The sequence below is a fragment of the Silurus meridionalis genome, chromosome 9 (assembly GCF_014805685.1).
Source record: "Silurus meridionalis isolate SWU-2019-XX chromosome 9, ASM1480568v1, whole genome shotgun sequence".
In the NCBI taxonomy this organism is placed as follows: domain Eukaryota; kingdom Metazoa; phylum Chordata; class Actinopteri; order Siluriformes; family Siluridae; genus Silurus; species Silurus meridionalis.
Window position 1 is genome coordinate 11,535,522 of NC_060892.1, and position 25,414 is coordinate 11,560,935.

General features: G+C 38.0%; 1 protein-coding gene across 1 annotated transcript in view; it reads left to right on the forward strand.

Moving 5' to 3' along the window:
* The first annotated feature begins 2,349 nt into the window (after positions 1-2,349).
* aspscr1 (ASPSCR1 tether for SLC2A4, UBX domain containing) overlaps positions 2,350-25,414 on the forward strand; it is a 31,077-nt gene continuing 8,012 nt past the window's right edge. The window contains exons 1-13 of the mRNA XM_046857785.1: positions 2,350-2,491; positions 2,810-2,865; positions 3,640-3,754; positions 13,570-13,670; positions 15,250-15,307; positions 15,422-15,495; positions 15,794-16,337; positions 17,072-17,131; positions 17,424-17,563; positions 20,378-20,459; positions 20,594-20,660; positions 21,469-21,531; positions 21,623-21,675. Of these exons, the coding sequence (XP_046713741.1) occupies positions 2,402-2,491; positions 2,810-2,865; positions 3,640-3,754; positions 13,570-13,670; positions 15,250-15,307; positions 15,422-15,495; positions 15,794-16,337; positions 17,072-17,131; positions 17,424-17,563; positions 20,378-20,459; positions 20,594-20,660; positions 21,469-21,531; positions 21,623-21,675 (1,503 nt within the window). The 5' untranslated portion in view covers positions 2,350-2,401. The remainder of the gene's footprint in view (positions 2,492-2,809; positions 2,866-3,639; positions 3,755-13,569; positions 13,671-15,249; positions 15,308-15,421; positions 15,496-15,793; positions 16,338-17,071; positions 17,132-17,423; positions 17,564-20,377; positions 20,460-20,593; positions 20,661-21,468; positions 21,532-21,622; positions 21,676-25,414) is intronic.

The following is a 25,414-nucleotide window of genomic DNA, read 5'->3' on the forward strand; positions in this document are numbered from 1 at the left end:
TGAGCCTGTTATATCATGAGTGTTCATCAATATTTAGACTAATGGTGTGTGATACTGGGATCCCACAGTTAAATATTTGTTGCACTAATGGTATAGTGTTTTTATTTTTATGTAGTGTTTTAATTATAGTGATGATTCTATCCAGTCTGTTTGCAAACCTTCTTTGTTACAAACCTAATTTTTCCCAATGGGGCAATAAAATTTGATTGATGTGCCATGCTTGTCAGCAATTAATCGCTGGGCTTTGGCACAGTTGATGGCAAGATCCTCTTGCATTTCCCTTCATCCCCCTCTGTGTTTCTTTTGATTAGTGCACACTCACAATCCACTTATCTGGAGCCTTTTGATCTGGTCACATCAAAGAGATTTAGTAAAGGATCACTTTCACCAAAGGGACAGAGAAGCAATAATCCAATCATTAGAAACAGTCAAAGGGTCCAAGCACCTATGATCAGTCAGAGGGTTAAAACAATTAGCCTACTTAGATGCTTTTGAAAACATCTGTCAATGTAGCATCACCATCCTCTCAGACAATCCGGTTGGAAGGGGGAAGTGGACTTTTCTTTTATCCAGTTAACAGTTCCTGCTTACCACAGAAACAAAATGTAATACCATCTGCCTCAGTGTGTGATATGGCACTCCATATTTTTTGCAGACTACAAAAGCGATTAGAGATGCGGAGCATTTGCTATAATTAGCTATTTGCTATAATTGTTTGGACATTGCAATACATTACTGCATTGTGGCATCTAATAAATAGATTGTATATTTTACTATATGTTTTTCTACATGGTCATAAATCAGCAAAAATCCCTTCTGGTAGCCTTCATAGTTTTTTCAACAGGATTCAAGTCAGAAGATATTACATCTGACCGGATAACTTTGCCCCAAAATGTACTGATTGGTCTAAATTACTCTGCTCTATGCCTTTTGTCTTATGGAAATGTAAAAATAGAGATGATTAGAGTTTATTACATTGTTTATTGTTCTCTGTGAAGCAGTTATTCCTGCTGCGTTCAGATTGTCCTGCAACACATGCAGACGATCCTAATCATTATCTCACGAGGGTGCAGTCTCAGTGAAATCCTGCAAAGTGTGCCTGTCCAAAATCGATTCTTTGTGGCTCTATAAAACTAATCGTCTGCATATTATCCAACCAATTATCCTGACAGGGATTTTTAAACCCCTTAGTCTTTTGTAGTATCTTCCCATTTGAGTGTTGTTTAATCATTTTGTCACTGAGAACTTGATTGTTACTTGTGTGAAATCTTTCCTCATGTTCTGACTAATGGTTACATTAGTTTGTGTGTCATTGTGAAAAGTAGAGATATACACTAAAATTAACAAAAATAACAGTGAAAATGTTTTAACCCATGCTGTATACTGTATATCTACATGTGGTAAAGATTTAGGTAACATCTTTAAACATAAAACAAATGTAAAAGTTGTGTACTCAAGGTGGACTTTATTTAACTTTTACATCTACAATAATTACTTAAGTACACAGCAGTTACTCCCTGGATTGTTCAATGATCTAGATGTTCTAGATTTTTCACAGTTTTCACCTGCTACATCTTTAGAGGCACATCGTGTGCTATAAAGTAGTTACTTAAACACACTGCAGTCACTACTTGGATCTCATGCCAATCTGTCTGCCTGCCTGACTGTTTATTTGTGCGTCTGTCTACACTACATGGACAAGATAGTGTATTGTACAATATAGTGTATCTGTAGACACCTACGCCTAACCATAAGATTTGTACAGGCTTTTTAAACACCCATACCACATGTATGCCACATTTGCTGTTATAACAACTTCCACTCTTCTGGAAGATGTTTCACTAGATTTTGGAGTGTGCGTGTGTAGATTTGTGATCATTCAGCCACAAAGGCATTAGTAAAGTCTGGTACTGATGTAGGATATGGAGGTCTGGGGTGCAGTCAGTGTTCCAATTCATACCAATGGTGTTCAGTAATGTTAAGGTCAGAGTCCACCCTAAGCCATGTAAACCATATCTTTGTGGCGCTCACTTTGTGCACAGGGGCATCGCCATAATGGAACAGGTTTGAGTGAGTGAAGGGGACATGCTACCGCATTTTAGGGGTATATACAATACAATTGTGTGTCACCAAGATTTGTGGTAACAGTTGGGGGATTAACCACATCTGGCTAGAAAAGTCAGGTGTCCCAATATGTTTGTCCTTATAGTCTCTCTAGCTGTCTGTCTGTCAATCTATCTATCAATCATTAATTTCTCACTCTCTGACCTCGGTTAAAAGCATCATGTCCATCTTTATCCTCACACACTTCCTGCCCTGAAAATAACCCAACGCTATCTTTTTGTCTTCGCATCATATGCAATAAAGTTGTTTCAAACAAACACGCTGACGTCATTTTGCAATGGCAGCCAGCATCACAGCAGTGTCGGTTCTTGCTCCAAATGGACGAAGACAGACAGTAAAAGTCTGCGGAAACACACCCCTGCTGCAGGTAAATATGATATACGAAACACCTAAAATATCAAATTTCAAGGTTACGCCGTGTTTGTAACAGAGGCCCTTCCTTTCCGAATAAATATGCTGTTTCGAACAATGGTCGTATACCAAGTAACTCCCGGTTGGTTATGAAGTGCACTACGAAGGGACTAGAAGTCTATTATGTTACACTGTGTTAAGGGATCTTGTGTAGATAATATGTACTTATTTGGGACTTGTTGCTTTGTGTAATCGTTTAGCTCAGTTAGCTCTGCTGGTATGAGATGGCACATTTTTGTTTTGGTTTCATCATGCGACTGTTTTGATTCTGCAGGTTCTCGAGGAGGTGTGCAAGAAACAAGGATTTAATGCAGACGATTACGGACTAAAGTGAGTGAAAAATATTGTAAATATATTTTAACCCTCTTGTCTGTCTGTCTGTCTATCTATCTATCTATCTATCTATCTATCTATCTATCTATCTACCCACGTATACATGTGCATATTAAAACCACCTGTATAATCTTGCGTACTGTGTGATATTGTGCCACCCAAACAGCTCTGAATCATTAAAGCATTGACTTTACAAGACCTCAGAATGTGTGCTGTGGTATCTGGCACTAACACATTCATAGCAGATCCTTCAAGATCTGTCTGTAAATGGTGAGGTAGGGCCTCTATCAAAGTTTTATGACCAACATATCCCACGGATCTTGCTGAAAGAGGACACTGAAGTTCTGTAACAGTATTTAGGTGGTTGTAAGATGTCAAATGAACCTCTACAAGATTGCCAGGACATATGTTTTCCCAGCAGTGGGATTAGATCAACAAGTTTCAGCCACCCAAGACATTATTGCCTCTTAAGTAGGTGTCTGTTCTTGAACCACTTTTGGTAGGTAGTGATTATTGCAGGAACACATCAGAAGACCTGACATATTGGTAATGCTTTGGCCCAGTTGTCTAGCTATTACAGTTTGCTTATTTTCATAGTTGCTCAGTACTTGGCTAATTATTGTGATATAGCAAATGAGATACTGAATCTCTGTTACTATACACATGCACACACATATAGATAAAGAGTACTGTAATTTATTGGTTTTCTAAGGTGAGTGCTCTCAGTGCTCCATATTATTTCTTACTCTCTTGTTTCTGTACTTTCTGCAGGTTTCAGAGGAATGTGCTGGACCTTACGCTGCAATGGAGGTTTGCCAGCCTGCCGAACAATGCCAAGTTGGAGATAGTGCCAATCACCCGACAGCGTGGAGGGGCAGACAGCACGGTGCGTAATTGGGACTTTATTTGTATTTGGATGTAGTTGGGTAAATAATACCTTTTCCATACAGTTTCAGGATTTCTTTATATAAACTATGGTTTGGATCACATTAAAGGAAATACACAATTGTACTTTCTTCTATTTGCCATCTATGAATTTTAGCAGCACAAATGAATTTATTTGATTGCCTATTTGTTTTATATTGATTGCAAAAGACTGGACAGGATTCACACTTTTACGGTACTGTACAAGTGTTTGTTTGTTTCTTAGTTGTTCATCCATTTTCAGAATTTATAATTTATTTTTTGCTCTGTCTGTATATGCTCTCTACTTGAAGGTTCAAAAGATTCACCTTTGACCTGTTTTAGAGAACTAGTTGATTATTGGTTGATCTGATGCTGTACGCTCTTCATCATTAGTGACATTCAAGATTCATCTGTACAATTCATCAATTCAAGTCACATTTAACATAAAGTTTAATAGAAATTTTAGATGACAGATTCAGACACCTGGTTTAAACGTTTTGCATTGATGTATACAATGAACTGATGTTAAGATGTTTTGGGGGTTATACTTTAACCTGTTTCACAAGCAAATTTCGAAGGCACAAGCAAACCCACGCTGCCGGTTCCCCGTTTTCGGCCGAGGGTATCATCGGTTGTTCTCGTTGTTCAGTGCAGCAAAAACATAACTTTTTTTAGTGTTATATTTTCATTTCACAAGAAATGTTGAAAAATGTCTCCCAAGAAAATCGGTGATGGTGCTGTGAAAATCAAAATCATAATCAAAATCAGAATAGGTTTATTGGCCAAGTGTGTTGACACACAAGGAATTTGCTTCCAGCTGTTAGTGACACTCAAAAGTACAGACATAAAAAAAAAAAAAACCTATACATGACAAAACAGACAAGACAAGACCAAAACAGACTATACAAGACAATACAGACAACGTGAGACAGTATAGACAGTGTGGGTAATAAATAGGGATACAGATCAGTAATATAAATGAAAGTAATGTAAAACAAAAGTAAATAGAATTACCATTGAAACCAAGAAGGTTACGAGCGTGGTGTACGTCTCACACTCGCAATCAACCACTACCACATGGGTAAGTGTTAAATTATGTTTACATTACGGTAATTTGCGGTGTATTTGTTTGTTAAAATAGGCTACAAATACTTTTAAGTGCAGAAATAAGCGACCGAATGAGGTCTTGGAATGGATTAAATCGCTTTTGCATTCATTCTTATGGGGAAAATCAGTTCGACCGTACGAGCAAATGGACTAACGAGCAATTTTCAAGAACGAATTATGCTCATCCAACGGGGTTTTACTGTATAAAATATTTTTATCAACATGAGATAAACAAGCAGACACTTGTACACAATCAATTGAATGACTATACAAAAGCATTCGCAATTTGATGAAATCAACAAGAAATGTTCTTATGATGAGCACAAATGACTAAATGATGTGGAGGTTGAAAGTAGTTTTGAGAATTTCATTTCTAATCTGACAAATGTGCCAAAGCAACTGAGAAAAACTGTAATAAGTAACATCAGTGAGTTTTTGAAACATCTTAATCTAGTTGTTATCTTGCCTGAATTAAGAAAATGCATTCACTTGTGTATCCCAAAATATTTTTATGTTAAACTTGAATCACATACCGCAATGTCACCATGATCCAGAGGTGTTACTTATGTGATTGACAAGTTGTCAAAGCCTATCATTATCAACTGTCCCAACAATAATTGTAAGAAAATGAGAGCAAGAGAAAGAGAGAGTGCAGTTAAAATGATTATAATGATCATAGTCTTCAGTAAGTGCTGCAACCTGGTCAGGGCGGTGGTGGATGGACAAACATTTTATTTCTCAGGAACGTTATGCGTGAGGCAGGAATACACTTTAATTTATAAATACAAGTAGTCCCTGACTTACAATGGAGATGCGTTACAATGACCCCATAAAATATCGTAAGTCGAGACATGGCCTACCCAAAAATCTTAAAGAATGGTGATCATTTGTTAATAATTTAACACATTTCAGTACATAATTTTTGCAAAGTAGAGAAATTTACACTATTGTAATGTATAAACTTTACAGTATATATGTATGTGGCAGCGGACGCATACACGAGCGCCAGTTCGGCACTCTGTTTCAGTGTCCAGAGACAGTGATAAAAGGGACAGAGACAAGAGCTAAAACTGGACTTTGCAACATCAAAAACACATAAAAATGACACACCCTAAATTCGAAACAACTGACCGCTGGTGAGAGTAAAGCACCTCAAAAGGCGGGAGATGCGTACATCCTGGCAGCGTCCCAACACTTTTTTACCACGTATGTGTGTGTGTGTGTGTGTGTGTGTGTGTGTATATATATATATATATATATATATATATATATATATATATATATATATATATATATATATATATATATATAAGGGATGCATCGAAATGAAAATTCTTGGCCGAAACCGAAAAAGGAGGAAAGCAAGGTCGAAAACCGAAAAAAACGAAACACCGAAAGAAATTATGCCAATTATTATTACCATTGCATTTATGGCTATGACTGTGTACTAAACTTACTAAAATCAAGGCATTTTAATTGCATAAATTAATATTAACTTTTCAAAGAATTAATCAATTACAAATTATGAAAATATTTATTTATAGCACATTGCAACAATGCACAGGATAAAATAAATTAAAATTTTGTCTTATGTTTAACTTAAATGCACTCATGTGTACATTAGACGTGGGTCTTTCTCAGATATACTGAAATACAGATTTTTGCGAGTTACACTAAGTCCAGTTACAAATGAAAAGACGCGAACTATCGAGGTGGCGAGTGTCAAGGTGGCGAGTATCGAGGTTCCACTGTATATAAAAGATCAGTAACTATTTGAGTTAACAATAGTCTCTAGACATTATACAAAACCAACAAGTATCAGTTCTGTGTGCAGTAATGGCTCGCATGGCTTGTTCATAAGAGATGCCAAGGGTGAATGGTGATCACAGGCAAATCATGTTTCCTAAATACATACCCAAGTCTTATAACATTAGGCACTCTATATCTATGTAACCTATATTATTATTTAACTTTATGATAATACAGTTCCAGTTTAGACACAAAAGAGATCGATCTATCTGTCTGTCTGTCTGTCTGTCTGTCTGTCTGTCTATCTATCTATTTGTGTATATACATATATATACTAGCTGTGTTATGCTCAGACTCTGACTGGTTGTTTCTTATCACTGTACTTCCATTTTTTTGGCAGAGGGATTCATGCTACATTACTCGTTGCTGAGAAACTGAAACCCAAGTATGGGTGCCTCAAAGGTGCCTTAAAGGTGCCTCGGCATAAAAACGCACTGCTGAATGTTACACATTATATAAAAACTGTTCCATGCACACCTCTAATGTCTGCCATCAGGGCCATCAGGGGAGGCTGAAGGCTAACACGTTCTTGCTCCAAGATGTGTAAAGCCAGCCAGCTGCAATTTTTGAACTGCTGTTCATGTTGCCTCAGAGGGCAGTGTAACATCCTGTGTCCGATCTGCTCTCTCATGCATTCGTGATCACACAGATTTCCATGATTGGCTAGTGGCATTGTGATTGACAGCAGCGATGCCTGTGGCAGTGTCAGGATTAAAATCTCTCAACTAAGAATCGGACACATTTTTAATTCTCAATGATCCTTTTTGGATGTAAGTGGTTTCTGTTGACATGATCATTTGGTTAGCTGGTTAATTTCTCTCAATTAAGTGAGAAATTTGTATTGAAATTATTCAGTTTGTGTTGTGGAGAAGATCTTGATTATAACTCCATTATACCTGAAGAATTTACTTGCCGACTGCATACACGCAAGAAAGCAACTTTGCATCATTCCACCATATGGATTGAAGTGCTGGTATAAATTATACGACTGAAGGAGAGTGTGTGGTATCTTGTATTGTAGGCTGATTCGTGAGAGAAAGTGCTTAAACCCCATCATGCTGTGTGATTGATTTGCTTAGCTATCCCGGTGTCCAGAACATAACGCGTGCTCCCACTTTACTGCTACAACATGGGTCATAAAAATAATCAGCGCCCTTGTTTGAGTCCACGTTCCAAAACATTTATTTGTCTGCTTTGAACATTTACATGCATTTTTCCTAACCGCATACACTCATACACCTCACCCTTCTTTTGGTGTGCTGGTGTAATTAGGCATCCGCATTATAGGGCCATGTGGCTGGGGCTCGTCGGGTGTGAGATGGCCATGGCGTCTTTTTCAAGTCTTAAAGCAGTTCATAAACAACTCAGTTTATTTTTTCCTAACTCTTGCTTGTGTCACAGAGTGCCATCTTAGAACTGGTCTGAAGTGGGCACATCTGCCGAGCAGGTTCTGTTCCCCTCTTGCTGACAAGACCTCATATTGGTTGCAGCTGATTGCTTGTTTGTGGAAGAAACTAATTACTTCAAGCCTCTTTGATTATGGGCGAGGGTTAATGGATGTTTTCCTAAGCGCCAGCATTCGCGACATGAGTTCGTATTAAACCTGATTTCAATAAAGCTCAAGACATCGTTCAGATTGTTTACATGAATACTTCACTTTAACTCTGATGAAGAGTCAGTAGAACTCTGTATGATGTCAGTATTAGAGTTTTAAAAATGTGCTTTCCCAATCCTTCTCCCTCATTTTAACAGCTGTTTTGAAAGTGTTGCATGGAGAGTATTATTATTTACTTTTAGTTGGTTATGAGGTTACAGTAAAAATTTTTTTAAAGAGAATGCAGGTGTCTGGAATCATCACACAGAAATCACAGCATGGGGAAAGTACATTGTTGGATTGTATTGTGTTCAGTCCACTGTTTTTACGGCAAATATCGGTTCAATGCAGTTATTTAATTCTTGGTCTGTGCGTCCACAAACTAAGCCACAAAGTCCACGGACATCCTCTGTTGATATGTGAGAACCTTCGCCAGAAGCCAGCCCTGTTAGAACAACTTCATCAACTGGGCCTTCATGGTACAGTGGCTAGATGGAAGCCATATCTGAGTAAAAGGCACATGGCAGGCATTTTGAAGAGAGCAGGAAAGAGCATAAGGGGGAAAAATCGGGTCTGGTGAATGAAACTGTAACTTTCTGGCCTTAATTCCAAGTGCCATTGTTGACAAAAGGCAGATAGTGCACATTAAATGACCAATGGCGTCTCTCTGATGAAGCATGGTGTTGGCAGCATCGTGCTTTTGGGGTGCTGGAGGATTTTGTATGCCAAGTGTTCAAGGCAGAGGCTCTGGATCCACTGCAGGCCTGACCAGGATTAGGCACTTATGAAGATGGATGAATGAATGAATATAACCAGGCATGTCATTAAGAATGGGATCTTATTTAATGTAGCGGCCTGGCAAACAGCAAAGCCATTTGAAGGAGATTGAAATGCAACATGGAAGTGAAAAGAAGAGGAAATACAGCTAAAGTTGAATAACAGACAAAGGCAGAGGCACTACTGTACCACATCGTGATGCAGTAATCTTACTTCGAGAGGAAACAGGTACACAAAGCAGTATCGATCGAATTGAGATAAACAGACGCGGTCATGAATGTATCCATTTAAAAAATGTTTGGTCGAGGAAAAATTTTTTTTAGAGGAAGATTTGAATCTTTCAGTTTTGAAACTAACTTTATAATTGTGCAGTCCATTATGGGAATCTCTTGTGCATTAAAACTTTCAAGATAAAGAACAAGTCACTTTTAACATTACCTTGTTAAACAATGTTATAGAATAGATTGAACACCTGGATGAATATTATCTTTGCAACAGAGGATAGTCACAAAAGCGGAAAACCTTCTGTCTTTCGTGAAGAAGCAGAACACTGACCATCTCAATTTTCATAATGACAAGTGGACTTTGTGCCAAAACTGTGTTTGAGATTATGATGGAACTCTGGGTCTTGTATTAGTCCTGTAATCTTAAGGAGATAATTCTTATCGTTTGGAACAGCGAGTGTAATTAAATAGAGAAATAGAGAATTGATTGGTGATAGGTTTTGCACTGTTGTTAAGGTGATGAGAAGGAATAGCTCAGTGGTTAAGATGTTGGACTTCCCATCAGAAGAAGACCCTTCAGCAAGCTCCTAAACCATCAACTGCTCAGTTTTATGAATGAGATAAAAGTCTGGATAAGGGCGTCTTCTAAATGGCGTAAATATGAATGACTGATCATTGTTTTGAAAAGAAAATAAGCCACTTTGGGATGTCAGGGACGTTTATGAACAACCAACAAGAGATCTTTTGCAGAGTCTATGTACGATAGCATGTCTTGTTCCAGTATGGTTCATAGTTAGACAACGCTTTTCATGTTTGCTGTTAAGAAGTGATTGTCCGTCTCAGGCACGTCCGACTACATACAAGCCCGTTTTGTTTACAGCCACTCGGCTGCCATTCATCAATGTCTTATCTTGCCTTTTTTCTTTCCTGTTTCATCTTTGCTGTTTGTTTACGGTGATGTTAAATAACTCCAGTGAATAAATTGTGTCTTAAATATGACTTGGATTGAACGTTGCTTGACTCGTGTGGGATGCTCGAGGGCTTGATGATGGGCGCCGTCATGTTGGAGGATCTTTTAGTCAGTGGTCCGAGGCTTCGGAATGCCGGAAATTGAGGTCAAGACCAAGGCCAAGGTTAATGACATTGTCAATCTGCGGCAGCCTTTTTTGGCCCCTGTCATCCATGTGTGCCAGCTGGGCCACCCACAGTTCGAGCACAAATACAACTGTTTAAAATGGTGGTCAGATTCACGTTCCATGTCTGAAACATGTGTTTGGTTGGCCAAACGAACGACTGTTCATGGGCTGCCTGCATGTGTACCTGCCATCAGTTCTAGTTTACTGATGCAGAAGAATGTGTTTATAAGCATAGGAGAGAGAGAGAGAATCAGGGTGTGTGTGTGTGTGTGTGTGTGTGTGTGTGTGTGTGTGTGTGTGTGTGTGTGTGTGTGTGTGTTTTCTGGAACAGAAGATGAAAGCAGACCAAAATTTCTCTCTTGCTCTTTCTCTCTCTCCTAATTTGTGAGCGAAGGATCAAGGGGAAATGATCGCTGGCCAGGGTGACTGCGGCTGTTATAAAGCACAGTGGGAATGGCGCTAACCGCTAATGCTCAACACCACCCCTCTCACTCATGTTTATGGGATGTAAGACAGGAAAGAAATGCTCATTCATGTCCAAGTGTGGTTGTGGTGAATTTACCCAGTGCTGAATCATTACATCAGGGTAAGTCGTGCTGCGCACAGACACTGACTTTGTTCCACTGACCAAGATCTGCTGCATTCATGTGGTGTTCTCTCTTAAGCATATTGCATAGTTACGTTTCTTTCCTTATCTCTGTTATAATTGTTATTTAAGATATAAAACAAAACGGAACTCCATTATGAGTAAATGTTGTGACAGTACGATGAGGTCTGATGTCTGATGATGAGTTCTTTTACCACCCAGCTGTTGATTATTTTCTTCTATCAGCATTTCCTGAATCTGTTTATTCCATTAATGCCACAGCAATTTGCCAACACCAACAACTTTTTTTTTTTTTTTTTTTTAAACTGTTTACAGTTACGTTTAATGTTGAGGAACGTCTACAAGAAGAGCTAGTTCCTGTTATCACTTATAGCAGTTAGATAACAGTAACAGCAGCCCCTTTATATTTCTTCTGCCTTGAGGTTAATTATAAAAAACCTGAACAAATCTTGTCATGGGACATAATCCATATCAGATTTTCTTTGTCAGAAAGAAGCAAATTTATTAGCAAAACTCTGATTTTGTCCAAAGTTAAGGAAGTGGTAACTCAGTGGTGAAGGCACTGGATTTCAGATCGGAAGGTTGGAAGTTTAAGCCCCAGTACAGCCAAGCTGCCACTTTTGGGCTCTTGCTAAAGGTGGGCTGTATCATGGCTGACCCTGTGCTCTGATTCGCTGGTATATGCCAGGAAAGAACTTCACTTTGCTGTATTGTACATGTACAAGTAAATTCATCTATTCTATTCTGAATGCACCTCCTCAGAAAACGTTGTCTTATCAACAATTACACACATTTATGTAGCGAGTTCACCATGCAAGTGCCAGCAAATGAGTTAATATAGAAATTAGAAATGCTCTCGATATCCTGGTGGTGTCGCCAAGAGATATCTTCTGTAAAGGGCTGGAAACCATGACCTATAAAATCATTACAAATTATATTCACAATACAGTAAAACCCTGTTGGACGAGCATAATTCGCTCGTGATTGTTGCTCGTATGTTAGAACTAGTTTTCCCCATAAGAATTAATGTAAAAGTGATTTTATCCGTTCCGAAACTTCATTCTGCACAAGTATTTGTTGCCTATTTTAACAAACAAACAAATTACCATACAGTAAACATAATTTAACACTTACCCATGTGGTCGTGGTTGATTGCGAATGTTGAGACACCGCGCTCGTACTTTTCTACTATTTCCTGCTTGCTTTCAATGGTAATTCTATTTACTTTCGTTTTTCCAGCACCATCACTGATTTTCTTGGGAGACATTTTTCAAGATTTCTAGTGAAATAAAAATATAACACTAAAAAAAGTTACGTTTTTGCTGCACTGAACAACTAAAGAGCGACCGAGCGACACGAGATGAATTAAGTGACTGTTGCTACCCTCGGCCGAAAGTGGGGAACCGGCAGCATGGGTTTGCTCAAATTTTGCGAGCACGGTCGCTCGTATCTTTGTTTGCTCGTACTATTAGTTGCTTGTACAATAGGGTTTTACTGTACTCGTTTATATAAAAAGGAATGAACAGTTCTATTATATTGTATGTAAAATCTTGCTGTCTCATTAAAAAGAACTTCTCGTGTCAACCGAGTGGCACAACATAAAAAGCAAGGTTGACTCTCAGCACAGACATTTATGTCCAGGAGCACAAGACAGTAAGATTAGCCATGCTGTTAGAGAATCATCCTCTCTCTTCTACCAATCACAGCATCATTAGACAGTCATAGCTAACATGCATAGGTTGGTGGTTGGACAGTATTTTACTTTGTGTTTTGCTGCATCCTGATGCCACACACTGAATAGATATGGTTGTTTTGATTAACATGAATCAGAGGAAGATTGTCATGTTGCTAATTCCTATTGTAAAGTACACAATGTGATTTGATTTCTGTAGTTCATAGTATAACAATATCACTGAGCAATGTCACATTTTTGATCAAATTAGAGCTTTTATTATGACCCCTGAAACTTTAGAACCACTTATTTCATTCATAGCATTAATCTGATGTTGTTTGCAGATGTTTGCAAATATAACCAGTTAAGACCTGCCACATAACCAGTGTGGTGTGCCATTTGCAACTATTAAAAATTCCACAGGAAACCACAGGATGTTTGAATTCTATCTCATCTCTTTTTTTCGCTTTGCTTATTGGCAGACTGCAAAGTAACAGTGATGGTGCGTAGATAATATATTCAGAAAGAAGTCTGATCAGTATTTAACCCATAAATGTACAGTCTGATATTCTGAAGTTTCATTAAAATCTTTGTATATTTTTATACATTTCATTAATTTATTTTATTTACATATTTTTTTTACCAAATGTGTAAGTGGTTTCTTTTAGCTTTACTACCAACTCTGTAAATAATGTGAGTCATTTATTGTGAAAATTTTACGATTACCATATGATACTTTTTCTTTTTTCCCATATGACTCACGCTTAACTCAATGTGAACCTTTCTTGGTTCTGATAAACCCCAGGTTTAAGTTGTGATCCTGATGTGTTTTTATTTATTTATTTATTGTTGGGTTTTTTCATGCACAGCTTCGGATTGCACTACAATTCGAGGATGGATCTCGTCTTCAAGGTTCTTTTCCAAGCTGCCACAGTTTATGGGATCTGCTCAGCCATTTTCCCCAAACCAGGTGAGTGCATATTTTGAATTAGTTTTATCCAGGTTTTAGCGCCTAAGAAACAGGTATGTCCAGGCACATATGCAAAATATCAAATGGGCCAATTTGACCATTGACTACTGCCAATAATTTGAACTCTCTAATATAAACTGGCTGGTGCTTTTATCACAAATAGATTTTCCTGCTTAAAATTTAACACACCCTCATCAAGATTAATTAAATTTATTAAAATTTATTTAATCAATTTAATTTGTGCCGATTTAATTAATTACTCAATTTAATCAATATAATAAAAAAGGGCATTCATTTGATTTATTCAATTATATTTTTTATAAAATATTATTAATTTTTATTTTATATATTATTTAACCAATCAGGCATTTTATCTTAAAATGTTTTAAAAATGTAAACTGAATAAACTGCTTTAATAAAAAACAAGCATTTTTATATTTTGCATTTCTTCGAACCATACTGAGATAGGTAGCGAACGGTGAATTTTGTCTACCGTTACACCCCTTATAATAAAGAATCAACGCAATTTCTGCTTGCAAGGTGTTAAAAAAAAAACTGCAGATGCTGTTGCAAAGCAAAACTGAGTAGTTACATTACTTTTAAATATCATGGTGGCCACCAGGCTTTTGGGACAGAAGAGATGACTCTTGTCTGTTTTAAGATGTACACACTATAAAAATTTACCTGTACACTTTTATATAGATTGCAGTGGGTAAAATCTTTTTCCTATGACCAAAATTGTGTCTGTGAACTTTCTCCCTGTTCTCAGGTGACAAGTGGAGTCAAAACATAGGCGCAAAATGCCTTGTACAGCAATAGAACCGTTTACATGTAATTAAACACAAAACTCTGTGTGGCTGAGTTACAAGTTCATTAAGTGGACAGATTTTGTAACTAAAAAACTGGAAAATCTTTGTACAGCGGCATTTTTACTGCTTTCTGTGTGCTTGTATTTTCAAAGACTCCGGGCAATGACCTTGTCATCGGCAGCATCAACAGCAACCTTGATTACCCTCTGCTGTGGTTTTCTGATGTGTGCCATGTTGTGTGAACTGTGAATACTGCGTACGCTTCTTTTCCCAACAGCAGCCAAATGCTCTCTTAGCCCCTACCATTGATCTCCTGCCACACCTTCTTTCTCAGCAGACCTCACCCTCACCGCTAGGTTGCTTGGCACCTGTTCTGAAGTCTTGCTCTTGTTTGGCCGTAGTGGACTGGCTGTCAGCCAGTGTGTTCTCTCGTCTGTCTGCCTGCTTTTCATCACTGACATCATTACAACTTAATTTTCTCTTTTTTTTTTTCCACTGAAGCTTCCAGTCTTGGAATTCTGGATTACAGCAATGAGAAGGGAACAAATTGAGTGTTTCTTTTGCTCTTTTTTTTTTCCCCCACAAAAAAATGATATGACTCATGCATGTAATCTCAGTCATGCTTGTGACAAATTATGTGTTACTCTGTCAGAAATGGGCTACGGTTTAATACATAATTCAATTCTTTTTTTAATTCTGATTTCAAAATGATAAATATTTGTCAGTATTTATGTATATTAATGTGTATATGCGTGTCTCTATCATGATAGAATATCTCAACTGCACGTGCAAGGAATCACACCAGTCTGTGTGTACATGAGAGATGAGGTAGGGTCCTTCATTTTATGTTTTTCCCCCTTATTAATCCTTCTTATTTTAAAACTGGTGATAACTTTTTATTAGGATGTGATGAGATGTTGATGAGTGTGTGGGTGTTTGCAGGTCAGCGGAGAGGACGCTCTTAAAAGGACCACTTTGAGGTCTCTGGGTCTGACTGGTGGCAGTGCCATACTGAGGTCAGAGCAAACCAGATGATTATATAGAGGTCTATAGTGCTTAAAGGATATGGTATTGTATATGGCATAACATTTATATTTTTTACAGCAGTTGAAATTTTAGATCACTTCTTCATCAGTAAACCCTGCAAGTATCTGTTAATGGTTAAAAGGTAATTTACATTGTATTTACTTGGTAACTATGAGATGGTAAAAGGTAGAGGTTATTTGAGATGCTGTTAACATTGCATACCTGGAAGAGTGTGTGCAGGGATTGAGATGTTGAAACTGACACCTTTTTGCTTTGCATACCTCTTAGGTATGTACTGAAATCGAGTAACAGTCAAGGGAACAACGAGCCCATGGAGACCGCCGCCAAACCAACTGACGCAGCTGCCCCTGCATCCCAGCCTCCTCCTACTGTTAACACCATACACTCAGATCTGCCAGATGAGCCCACACCTGCTCCAGTGCCCATGGAAGCCCCTAATCCACCTTGTGAGACACTCGAAGCTGCTGCTCAAACGTGCCAAGCACTTCCTGTACAAAAGGAGCAGGCAGAGTCATCTCCAGACCAACAGCAAGTTGTGCGGCCCAAAATCAAGCAAGCTGATATTCAGGTGCCTCAGGAATCCAGTTCTGTTCCAGACGTGGATGAAGAGCAAGCAGGGCCGTCCCATAAAAATAATTCCCACTCAGTCACACCCAGCAACTTTGTGCCTTTCTCTGGTGGCGGGCAGAGGCTCGGAGGATCTGGAGGTGACGAACATAAAGAGTTCGCTTTACCGGCAACGTCGTCTTCTTCACCACTTTTCAGTGGGCCTCCAAAAGCCAAAAAGGCCAAACCGAGCCACGAAGTCCAGGTAGAAGGCAGATTGAATTAATCCTTTTCAGCTCAAGGTTTATGGGGTTCATGTGTTGAACAGAGTAACACTTTTTTTTCACCCAGAAAGCACCAAATAGACTGTCTGATAGCTGTAGCACTGTAGAGATTTTATAACTTGAAGAAAGGAGGAGCATGTTTTTGTTGCTTCACTCAAAAACATGTTTTAAAACTACCTGAACATTAACAGCAATACCTTTTAAAAAGGTCATGTTACTCACCCCTTTTCTCTTTTTTATATTGTTTGGAAAACTCACCTCAACTATGTCTTCCTTGAACAGGTACCTTTTATGTATAATAAGATTTTATAAGTTTCAGTTTGAGGTCATTTTGATGTTAAATATCGACTGTAGTGTCAGGAAGATTGTGGCAGTGAAGGATAATCTATTCGTGACTGTTGTGTCTGTTCCGCCATGCCATAGCAGAAGGAAGATATTGTCACACATAAGCAAACATGCACATGATCCTACATGCGCAGGCACTGAGGCAAATCTTAGAAAACAATCTGAGTCTCCCAGTCGCATGGAACATTCATATCTATTTCTTCCCTTTTATCTCTTTTTCACTCAGTTAAACCCATAGTAAATAGCGGCGCTGTCACTTCTCTATCTAGAACAAAAATTTGCGTTACAGCACTGAAAAGCGTTTGAGTTGCTCTCGACCTCTGTTTTTTGTTAGCCTTTGATCTTCTTTTTTCTCTTTTTCGGTTTGCAGCATTCTTCTATTGCTACATGCAGAGCAAAGGATTCGGAGGAGGAAGGGGAATATCTGGAGGTTGGTGACACTAGTATGCTATTAGACACACATACATGTACAAAGACCTTTATACCAGAATAATTGTATAATGTAGCACTTACATTCCAGGCTGGTTTTGTCTTCATTTGCATATTGCAGCTTAATAATGTTCACGCTTTGTAATGATAAAAGAACACATTCTTCTTACATGGTCAATTTTAAGATTTTCTAATAATATTATAGATATTATTATTAAATCAAACAAATCATTTAACAAATTATTTTCGAACGCGTTAGTGGTGTTTTACCTTCTACCTGTTTAATTCTTCAGCCAGTGGACAGGGAACCACTCGTGTTCCACCTGGACACAGCAGCAGAGCGGCAGCGTGATTACAAGGAGCTGCCAGATGAGTTCTTTGAGGTGACTGTGGATGACGTGAGGAAGAGGTTCTCACAGCTGAAGAGTGAAAGGTGTGTGTTAAGTGACATGCTGCTCCAGCATTTTACCATGATGTATTAATATTCATGAGATTGTCTTTAAATTAACTGTGAATTATGGGATTGTTGTGTGAAGTAGTACACATTGCATGCTGCCTACAAACTTATTTGTGAAAAATAAACACGGCAATTACCTACTGTTTTCTGTTTAGTAATTGTAACATACTGACTAAGTATGGAATTACTCAACACTACTATTAATACTATTAGAAGATGAACACATTTACAGAATTTATTTGGCATCATCATTGCATTGAATTCTTCCCCCCAGCCGAAAGATGTAGTTAACGATCTAGCTTTTCAGCTAACGCTAGCGCTATGGATTCTTTATTCTTTTCATGCATGCGCAAAACAAACATTATTTCTGGTATAGAGTAAGTAGCCACAGTGACACTGCGCTAACTTTGGTTTTTTTCTACCCCTGGCATTGCTGTCTGTTTTCAAGTTTTATAATTATAATATGAAAAGAAAAAAAAAAAAAAGAAGTGTGACACAGAGACTGTGTGCTATGGTAGCTTTGGATTGTACACACTAGTTAATTAAGGGGGTGAGAAGCGACTTGTGGATTGGAACACTATAAGGATTGATTTGGACTGTAACTAACAGTCTACTACAATGGCTCAGGATCACTGCACCCATCACTCCACACCTCAACAATGACCTGTACAGTAATGAATGAACATTCTGTGCCACCCAGATAAGGATGGGTTCACTTTTTAAGTCTGGTTCCTTTTAAGGTTTATTCCTCATGCCATTTCAGGGAGTTTTTCTTTGCCTCACTAGACACTTGCTTGCTCATTAGGAATAAACTTATATGTATTAAACTTTACACTTTTTTTTATACAATCTTTAAAACCACTTCATGTCTAAAGCTGTTTTGAGTCAATATTCATTGTCAAAAGTGCAATACAAAAATAATTTGAAATGAATTGGAACACAGATTGAGTAGTGTACACTATAGCTACATTATTGATGTAGATCACAGTGATGTGTGCATTTTGTTTCATTAGAAATATTTTTTTGTGTGTGTGTAAATCAGTAGCACGGAGGGATAATAAATTCATAAGTTCCGTTGCTGATTTAATTAAGTGCACAATTTCTTGCACGCCTTTTTGTTTTTTACAATTATTTTATTTCAGACACCCTTATCCCCAGAGAGTTTATTATATATCATTTATACAATAGAGCAGTTGAGGGTTAAGGGCCTTGCTTTGGGTTAAGGGCAGAGCATTGGCAGCTTAGTGTAATTGGGATTTGGACTCATGACCTTCTGATCACAACTCCAACTTCTCAACCACTGAGCTCCCCCTTTACTATCAATGTACAATGTGAAGGGGTTGTGACCGTATCCTATTAGGTTGATAATAATGCCATAACAGCTGTAAACATGATGACATGCATCGTGGTATGATCACAAAGAATCAAAAACTCGGACGGACGCTGAGAAAAGTTTGTGCACTTGTGGTTTTGTGACCTTTGCCCTCTCACCCATGCATGCAGTAGTTTTCACACAGGCTTTCATTTGTAAGCAGTAGAGTTATTCTGGCTCTAAATTACTGCTTTCCAACCTCACTCTCACACACACACACACACACACACACACACACACACACACACACACAGTGGTGCGCTACAAAAACATCTCTCTCTTATGTTTTCGGATTTTTTTTTATAAGCTTGTCTCCATGCAGGCTGTGTGAGACAATCAGAGATGTGTGTGTGTGTGTGTGTGTGTGTGTGTGTGTGTGCACGCATATGTGTGTGTGTGTGTGTGCACGCATATGTGTGTGTGTGTGTGTGTGTGTGTGTGTGTGTGTGTGTGTGTGTTGCATGTTTTTTGTTTGCTGTGCGTGCATAATACCATTTGAGTGTTACCGCAGCAGACATGCTTCTGTGACCAAAGGCCTCATCTCTGTCTCGGCCCTTTGATCTGCTCAGTGTGTGTGTGTGTGTGTCTGTCTGTCTTTGTGTAGTATATGTCTGTGTCTGCTCTGTGTTTTTGCAGCGGTATTTGTTGTTTTGCCTTCCGTGTGTATGTGTGTATTCGTCTGCTAAATAAAGTTTTTTATTTATTTATATTTTTTTTTTTTTAATACATTACCCTTATTTTTTTTAAAAACAGTCTGGAAAAAAACTATTATTTGACACCAATTTACATTTGCCTCAAATGTCTGGTGTCTGACATTTTTCAGGTTTGCACTGAACTTTCTTTAGGTAAAAATACACTTATACGTTATGTAAATACATGTTTTTACATACATCATTAATTATTTAAATAATTTAAAAAATGCATCATTCGCAAAAATTCACAATGAAAAATTATCTAATATTTGCTTTGTTCCAATTATGTACAAGGACCTACTTCACATGTACAGAATAAATGCTGAAGGCTTATTTTGAAATCCTGTATCACTGAGAAAAATCATTTCACTGTAGTGATATATTTTCTGGGTAGGATCCAGACGCTCCAAGGTGTTCCGCCCCTTTCATTTAATTGGTGGCGGGTTCGCTATTGCTCCATTAAAGGATCAGACAGGCTGATGACATGGTTTGTGGCACTCAATTGGTTCTAATTGTGAACTATAAAATTAAGAAACCACAAGGTTTTGTCTGTTGCTGTCTTCCTTTTCATGTCTGCCCACACACCAGCCTGTAATTCTCAGAATATTATTAACGGTCTCTGGATCAGTAATCAGATGCTTCAGTAATTGTTTTTTTATGGGATTTTTTTCTGTTTTGCAACACTTTTTTTTATTTCAGTGTTTTCTTTTTCTCTCTGTCTCACAGGAGGGTGTTGGAAGAGGCCCCTCTAATGACTCAGTCTTTGAGAGAAGTGCAGAAGAAAGAGAAGATTGAGAGGTATCCTAAGGTGAGCCTGCTTCATGCTCTCCTGGTCATGTAGCTCACTCTTCTTAGGGCTCGTTGGAGTTGTGGCCTGTTAGTGTTCACCGATCAAATAAGGATTAAATAACATGTTCATGCTGTTTTAATTTTGTATTACAGGTGGTGCTGCGAGTTCAGTTTCCTGACAGACGAGTCCTTCAGGGGTTTTTTAGGCCACTAGAAACAGGTTAGATTGTCTTACTGAATGTTTTTATCATTGACAAGACTGAAAAGGAAAACAGTAAATGAGCAATTCTCGGAACATGTTTACTATGATCTTAGTAGGTAGACACAAAACAATACGGTTGACCATTCATTTCCTGTGTAAATGTAAAAATGAGAGTTTTCATGAAATTTGAATTGATGTATACTGTTTCTGAAGGTTTGTGAGTTACGAGCGTTCATACTCTGTGCAGTTTAGTGCTTTAGTTCTGCAGGTGACACTGGTACAATTTCATGAGAATTTCCATTTGTGATTGTAAACAGATTTTGCCCAGCTGCCATGCACATGACACAGTAATGGTGCCTTCTCACTGCGTCCTTTTGCTCTTTTTGCATTACTTCATGTTGTTTGTGAAAGCCAGCCAGACAGCATCTCAGAGGTTTAAAAAATGTCTGTGGTTCTTGTGGTTTTTTTTTTGTTGTTGTTGTTGTTTTTTTAAATTATTTATTTATTTATTTATTTTTACAATATCAGAATCCATTTTAATGTAGAAGACAACATTTATTATACAGTGACATCAGAGACTTGGTGATGCAAACATACAGTGAACTACTGATCCAAAATTTGGACGCACCTACGCACGGACATTTCTATATTTTTCCTACTGCTATTGCTACATTTTTTTTACGACTTGAATTTTCCCTTTTTTCCCCCAGAGACATTAGCATTAAAATGTATATGTTGTTTAGTGTGTCCAGATGTTTGACCAACAATATCTTATGAATGTACGTCCTGTGACATGAAATAAGAATTGTGTGGTTTTTCTTTGTAGTTGCTGTTTTGAAGCAGTTTGTAAGGACTCATCTGCAGGATCCTGAAATGCTGTTCTACCTATGTGAGTATTCACAAAAATAAACTAATCAGTGCCGTATTTCCAGTGGTTTCTGTGTGTGCTGAGGCGTACAAATGTCGTTTTCTCTCGTCAGTCATTGCCCCTCCTAAAACCAAGCTGGACGACCCCTCTGCTACTCTGTTTCAGGTGAGGCCCAGATTGTGCTTGTAAACGGTCGTGTGTCGAGCTTTGTATAGAGCGGTCATGCAGGCCCACATCTGTTTGTGTGCATCAACACTTGCGTGTGTGGTTTGGTTTCCATTATGAATAAAAATTTTACTCCCACGGGACCCCTTAACCACTCCCACTGTGCATGCTAGAGTTCATCTTAGGTTCAGACTTTATTTATTTTGTCACCTTTTGCAGATTATTTGGTTGGATTTCCACCTGGTTGTTAAGTGTTTCTCAACAATTTGTAATAACAGTTATTTGTATATATATACAGTGCCCTCCACAATTATTGGCACCCCTGTTTAAGATGTGGTCGTGGACTTCTAAAAATTCTCCTTTTTTTTTAAAACAACATAGAACCCAAATGCAAAAAAAGAGAAAAATCCAACCTTTCATTTAAGTACATTACTTTGGTGGTAAAAAAAATCATACATTTAGAAAAAGAAAAAAAAATTGAAATCATGTGTCCCACAATTATTGGCACCCCTAACAATTCCTCTGAAAAATTTAATTGTTTTTTTTTTTATATATATTTTTCTGTAGTTGCTAAGGTTGGTCAGGGTATCTAGGGACTTTTAATTAGTAATTCATGATTTCCTGTTTCCCTGGGGTATAAATATGACGTGACACAGAGGCCTAATTCTCTTACCCATTTGTCAACATGGCAAAGACAAGAGAACACACCATTCAAGTAAGGCAGATGTGTGTCGACCTTCATAAGTCAGGCAATGGCTACAAGAAAATAGCCACTCGCCTTAACTTGCCTTAACTCGGTATCTACAGTCAGAGGAATCATTAAGAAGTTTAAAACAACTGGAACAGTGACAAACAAGGCTGGAAGAGGTCCCAAGTTTATCTTGCCACAACGCACAGTGAGGAGGATGGTAAGAGAAGTAAAAAAATTTCCCAAGCTCACCGTCACAGAATTGCATCAAAGAGTGGCATCTTGGGGTCACAGAGTCTCCAAAACAACCATCAGACGCTCTCTACATGCCAACAAGCTGTTTGGGAGGCATGCAAGGAAAAAGCCTTTTCTCACTAACACTCACAAACGAAACGCCTGGAGTTTGCTAAGCGGTACTGGGACTTCAACTGGGATCGTGTGCTTTGGTCAGATGAGACTAAGATTGAGCTTTTTGGCAACAAACACTCTAAGTGGGTCTGGCGTAAAACAAAAGATGAGTATGCCGAAAAGCACCTCATGCCCACCGTGAAGTATGGTGGAGGATCTGTGATGCTGTGGGCCTGTTTCTCTTCCAAAGGCCCTGGGAACCTTGTTAGGGTGCATGGCATTATGAGCGCTTTGAAGTACCAGGATATTTTAAATAAAAACCTGATGGCCTCTGCCAGAAAGCTGAAGATGGGTCGTCATTGGGTCTTTCAGCAGGATAATGATCCAAAACATGTGGCAAAATCTACACAAAAGTGGTTCAGCAGTCACAAACTCAAGGTCCTCCCATGGCCATCTCAGTCCCCAGACCTCAACCCAATCGAAAACCTGTGGGGCGAGCTAAAGAGAAGAGTGCATAAGAGGACCCAGGACACTGGATGATCTAGAAAGATTGTGCAAAGAAGAATGGTCAAAATCCTCTCTCTGTGTTCTTCAATCTTGTGAAATGTTATAGGAGGAGATTAAGTGCTGTCTTGTTGGCAAAAGGAGGTTGTACAAAGTATTAACATCAGGGGTGCCAATAATTGTGGCACACATGATTTCAAGTTTTTTCTTTTCTAAATGTGTGATTTTTACCACCAAAGTAATGTACTTAAATAAAAGGTTGGATTTTTCTCTTTTTTTGCATTTGGGTTCTATGTTGTTTTAAAAAAAAGGAGAATTTTTTTAAGTCCACGACCACATCTTAAACAGGGGTGCCAATAATTGTGGAGGGCACTGTATATATATATATATATATATATATATATATATATATATATATATATATATATATATATATATATATATATAATGGCTAGGTCTTATTATTTTTGACTCTGTGACATTACAGACAAAAGTCAGCTAAACCTGTTCAAGTGGTCAGGAAATTTCTTGGTCTCAACCATTAGCGTTTTTTTTGCGATTTTTCCAGCACTTCCATTGACAACAGCGTGAGTGCTGTGCATTTATAATGTTATTGTACATATCAATGCAAAGTCACCCATAAATTACCAAACATGTTCAACTCATTGTTGATATTTTATATTTGTTGACATTTAGTGATACCCACAAAAAATGCACTGTCCAGAGTAAATAGAAAAAAAATGGTGTTGGAGCCTCTCCTAAGAGTGGTTTAAAGATCTTCCAGCTTTGTAGCTTAGCCATTACAGCTAGTTGGCTACCACAGGTAGTTGATAAGTAAATATAATATTTTCTTTTGCCTGAATTGCATGCCTTATCCCATGTTTTAATTTATAGATTTCTTTTAAGTCATTACAATGAAACATACGTTACAACATTTTTTAAAATAAGTTATTTAACATTTTACAACATAACTGTTGTACACATTTGCATGAACTAGTACAACTTATTTGATGAAGCTACATTAGTTTGTGGGTTTACACAAATTCCTAAGATCCAAAATCTGTTTGTGTAAATACAAAGAACTTGCAAATAATTTATTTGTATTCAGCTTGGTAAAGGATGTTCACTACAAATGTTTTAATGCTCAAGACTGTCTTCTTGTACTTGAGTTTGAGTTGTTCATTGTCTGGTTGGTTTGGTTCAGGTTTTAAACAGGAGTTTATTTGCTTTTATTTTTTAATTTTGTATGGCTTTTAATTTAGGTAAATTAATAAACACAATTAATACACACAACCGTCTGTAACCATTCCCAAGGATTAACCTTTTTTAAAAAAAAAAAAAAAAAATATATATATATATATATATATATATTTTTTTTTTTTTTTTTATAATGCAATCCCCAGAGTTCTGGGTTTCATCCTTTCAGTAAACCAGCCAGCATTCTGCAAGCTGTTGCCAAGTTACACAGAACATCAAACAGGCAATGGTGACAGTCTTTAAGAGTGTGGATCTGGTTCATAAACACATGACACAAACTGTCATTCAACATCATACAGTTTCACGGAACATAAAATACATTAGTGATACATTAGTATTATGGCAAATCTGATACAAACCAGCGTTTTGGGACTGGGGCATTGGCCCCGGTGTTGTACTCTGCCTACTGCTCCTCTCGCTCATGCTCTACTCCAGAATGTGAGTCAAGGCCAGGCTTTTAGTGGACTTATGGATTAGGTTAGCATCAGAGACTTGGTGGACCAGGAATGAGGGAGTGGTGGATAGGGTAAAAAAAAAAAAAAAAAACAAGTATGTGGATAGAAGAGGACAGGCTGGCTTGAGGCACCTCTCTTCTCTGTTCAAAGGAAAGGGCCGGAATGTTCTCCATGTTTGCCCTGACCTCAGCTGGCTTTCATTTAGGCAGGTGGAAACTGGCATATGGGGGGGGTGCTTTGATCCCAACCCTCCTCTTTTTCACTCTCTCCTTTCATGAGTCTGGTATTGGGACAGTTGTATAGAAGGTAGATGTCTGGTATAATCCTGATGCAAAAAAACAGTGGTAGATCTGTTTCACTAATGATGCTATTTAGAGTCACTTCTCTCTTGTCCAGTAGCTTCCTCTCTGTCTCTGACTAACTCTCCAGCTTGTTGACCAGCATCAAGATTCTAAGTAGACGCTCGCGATTTCTTTTTCCTTTTCTA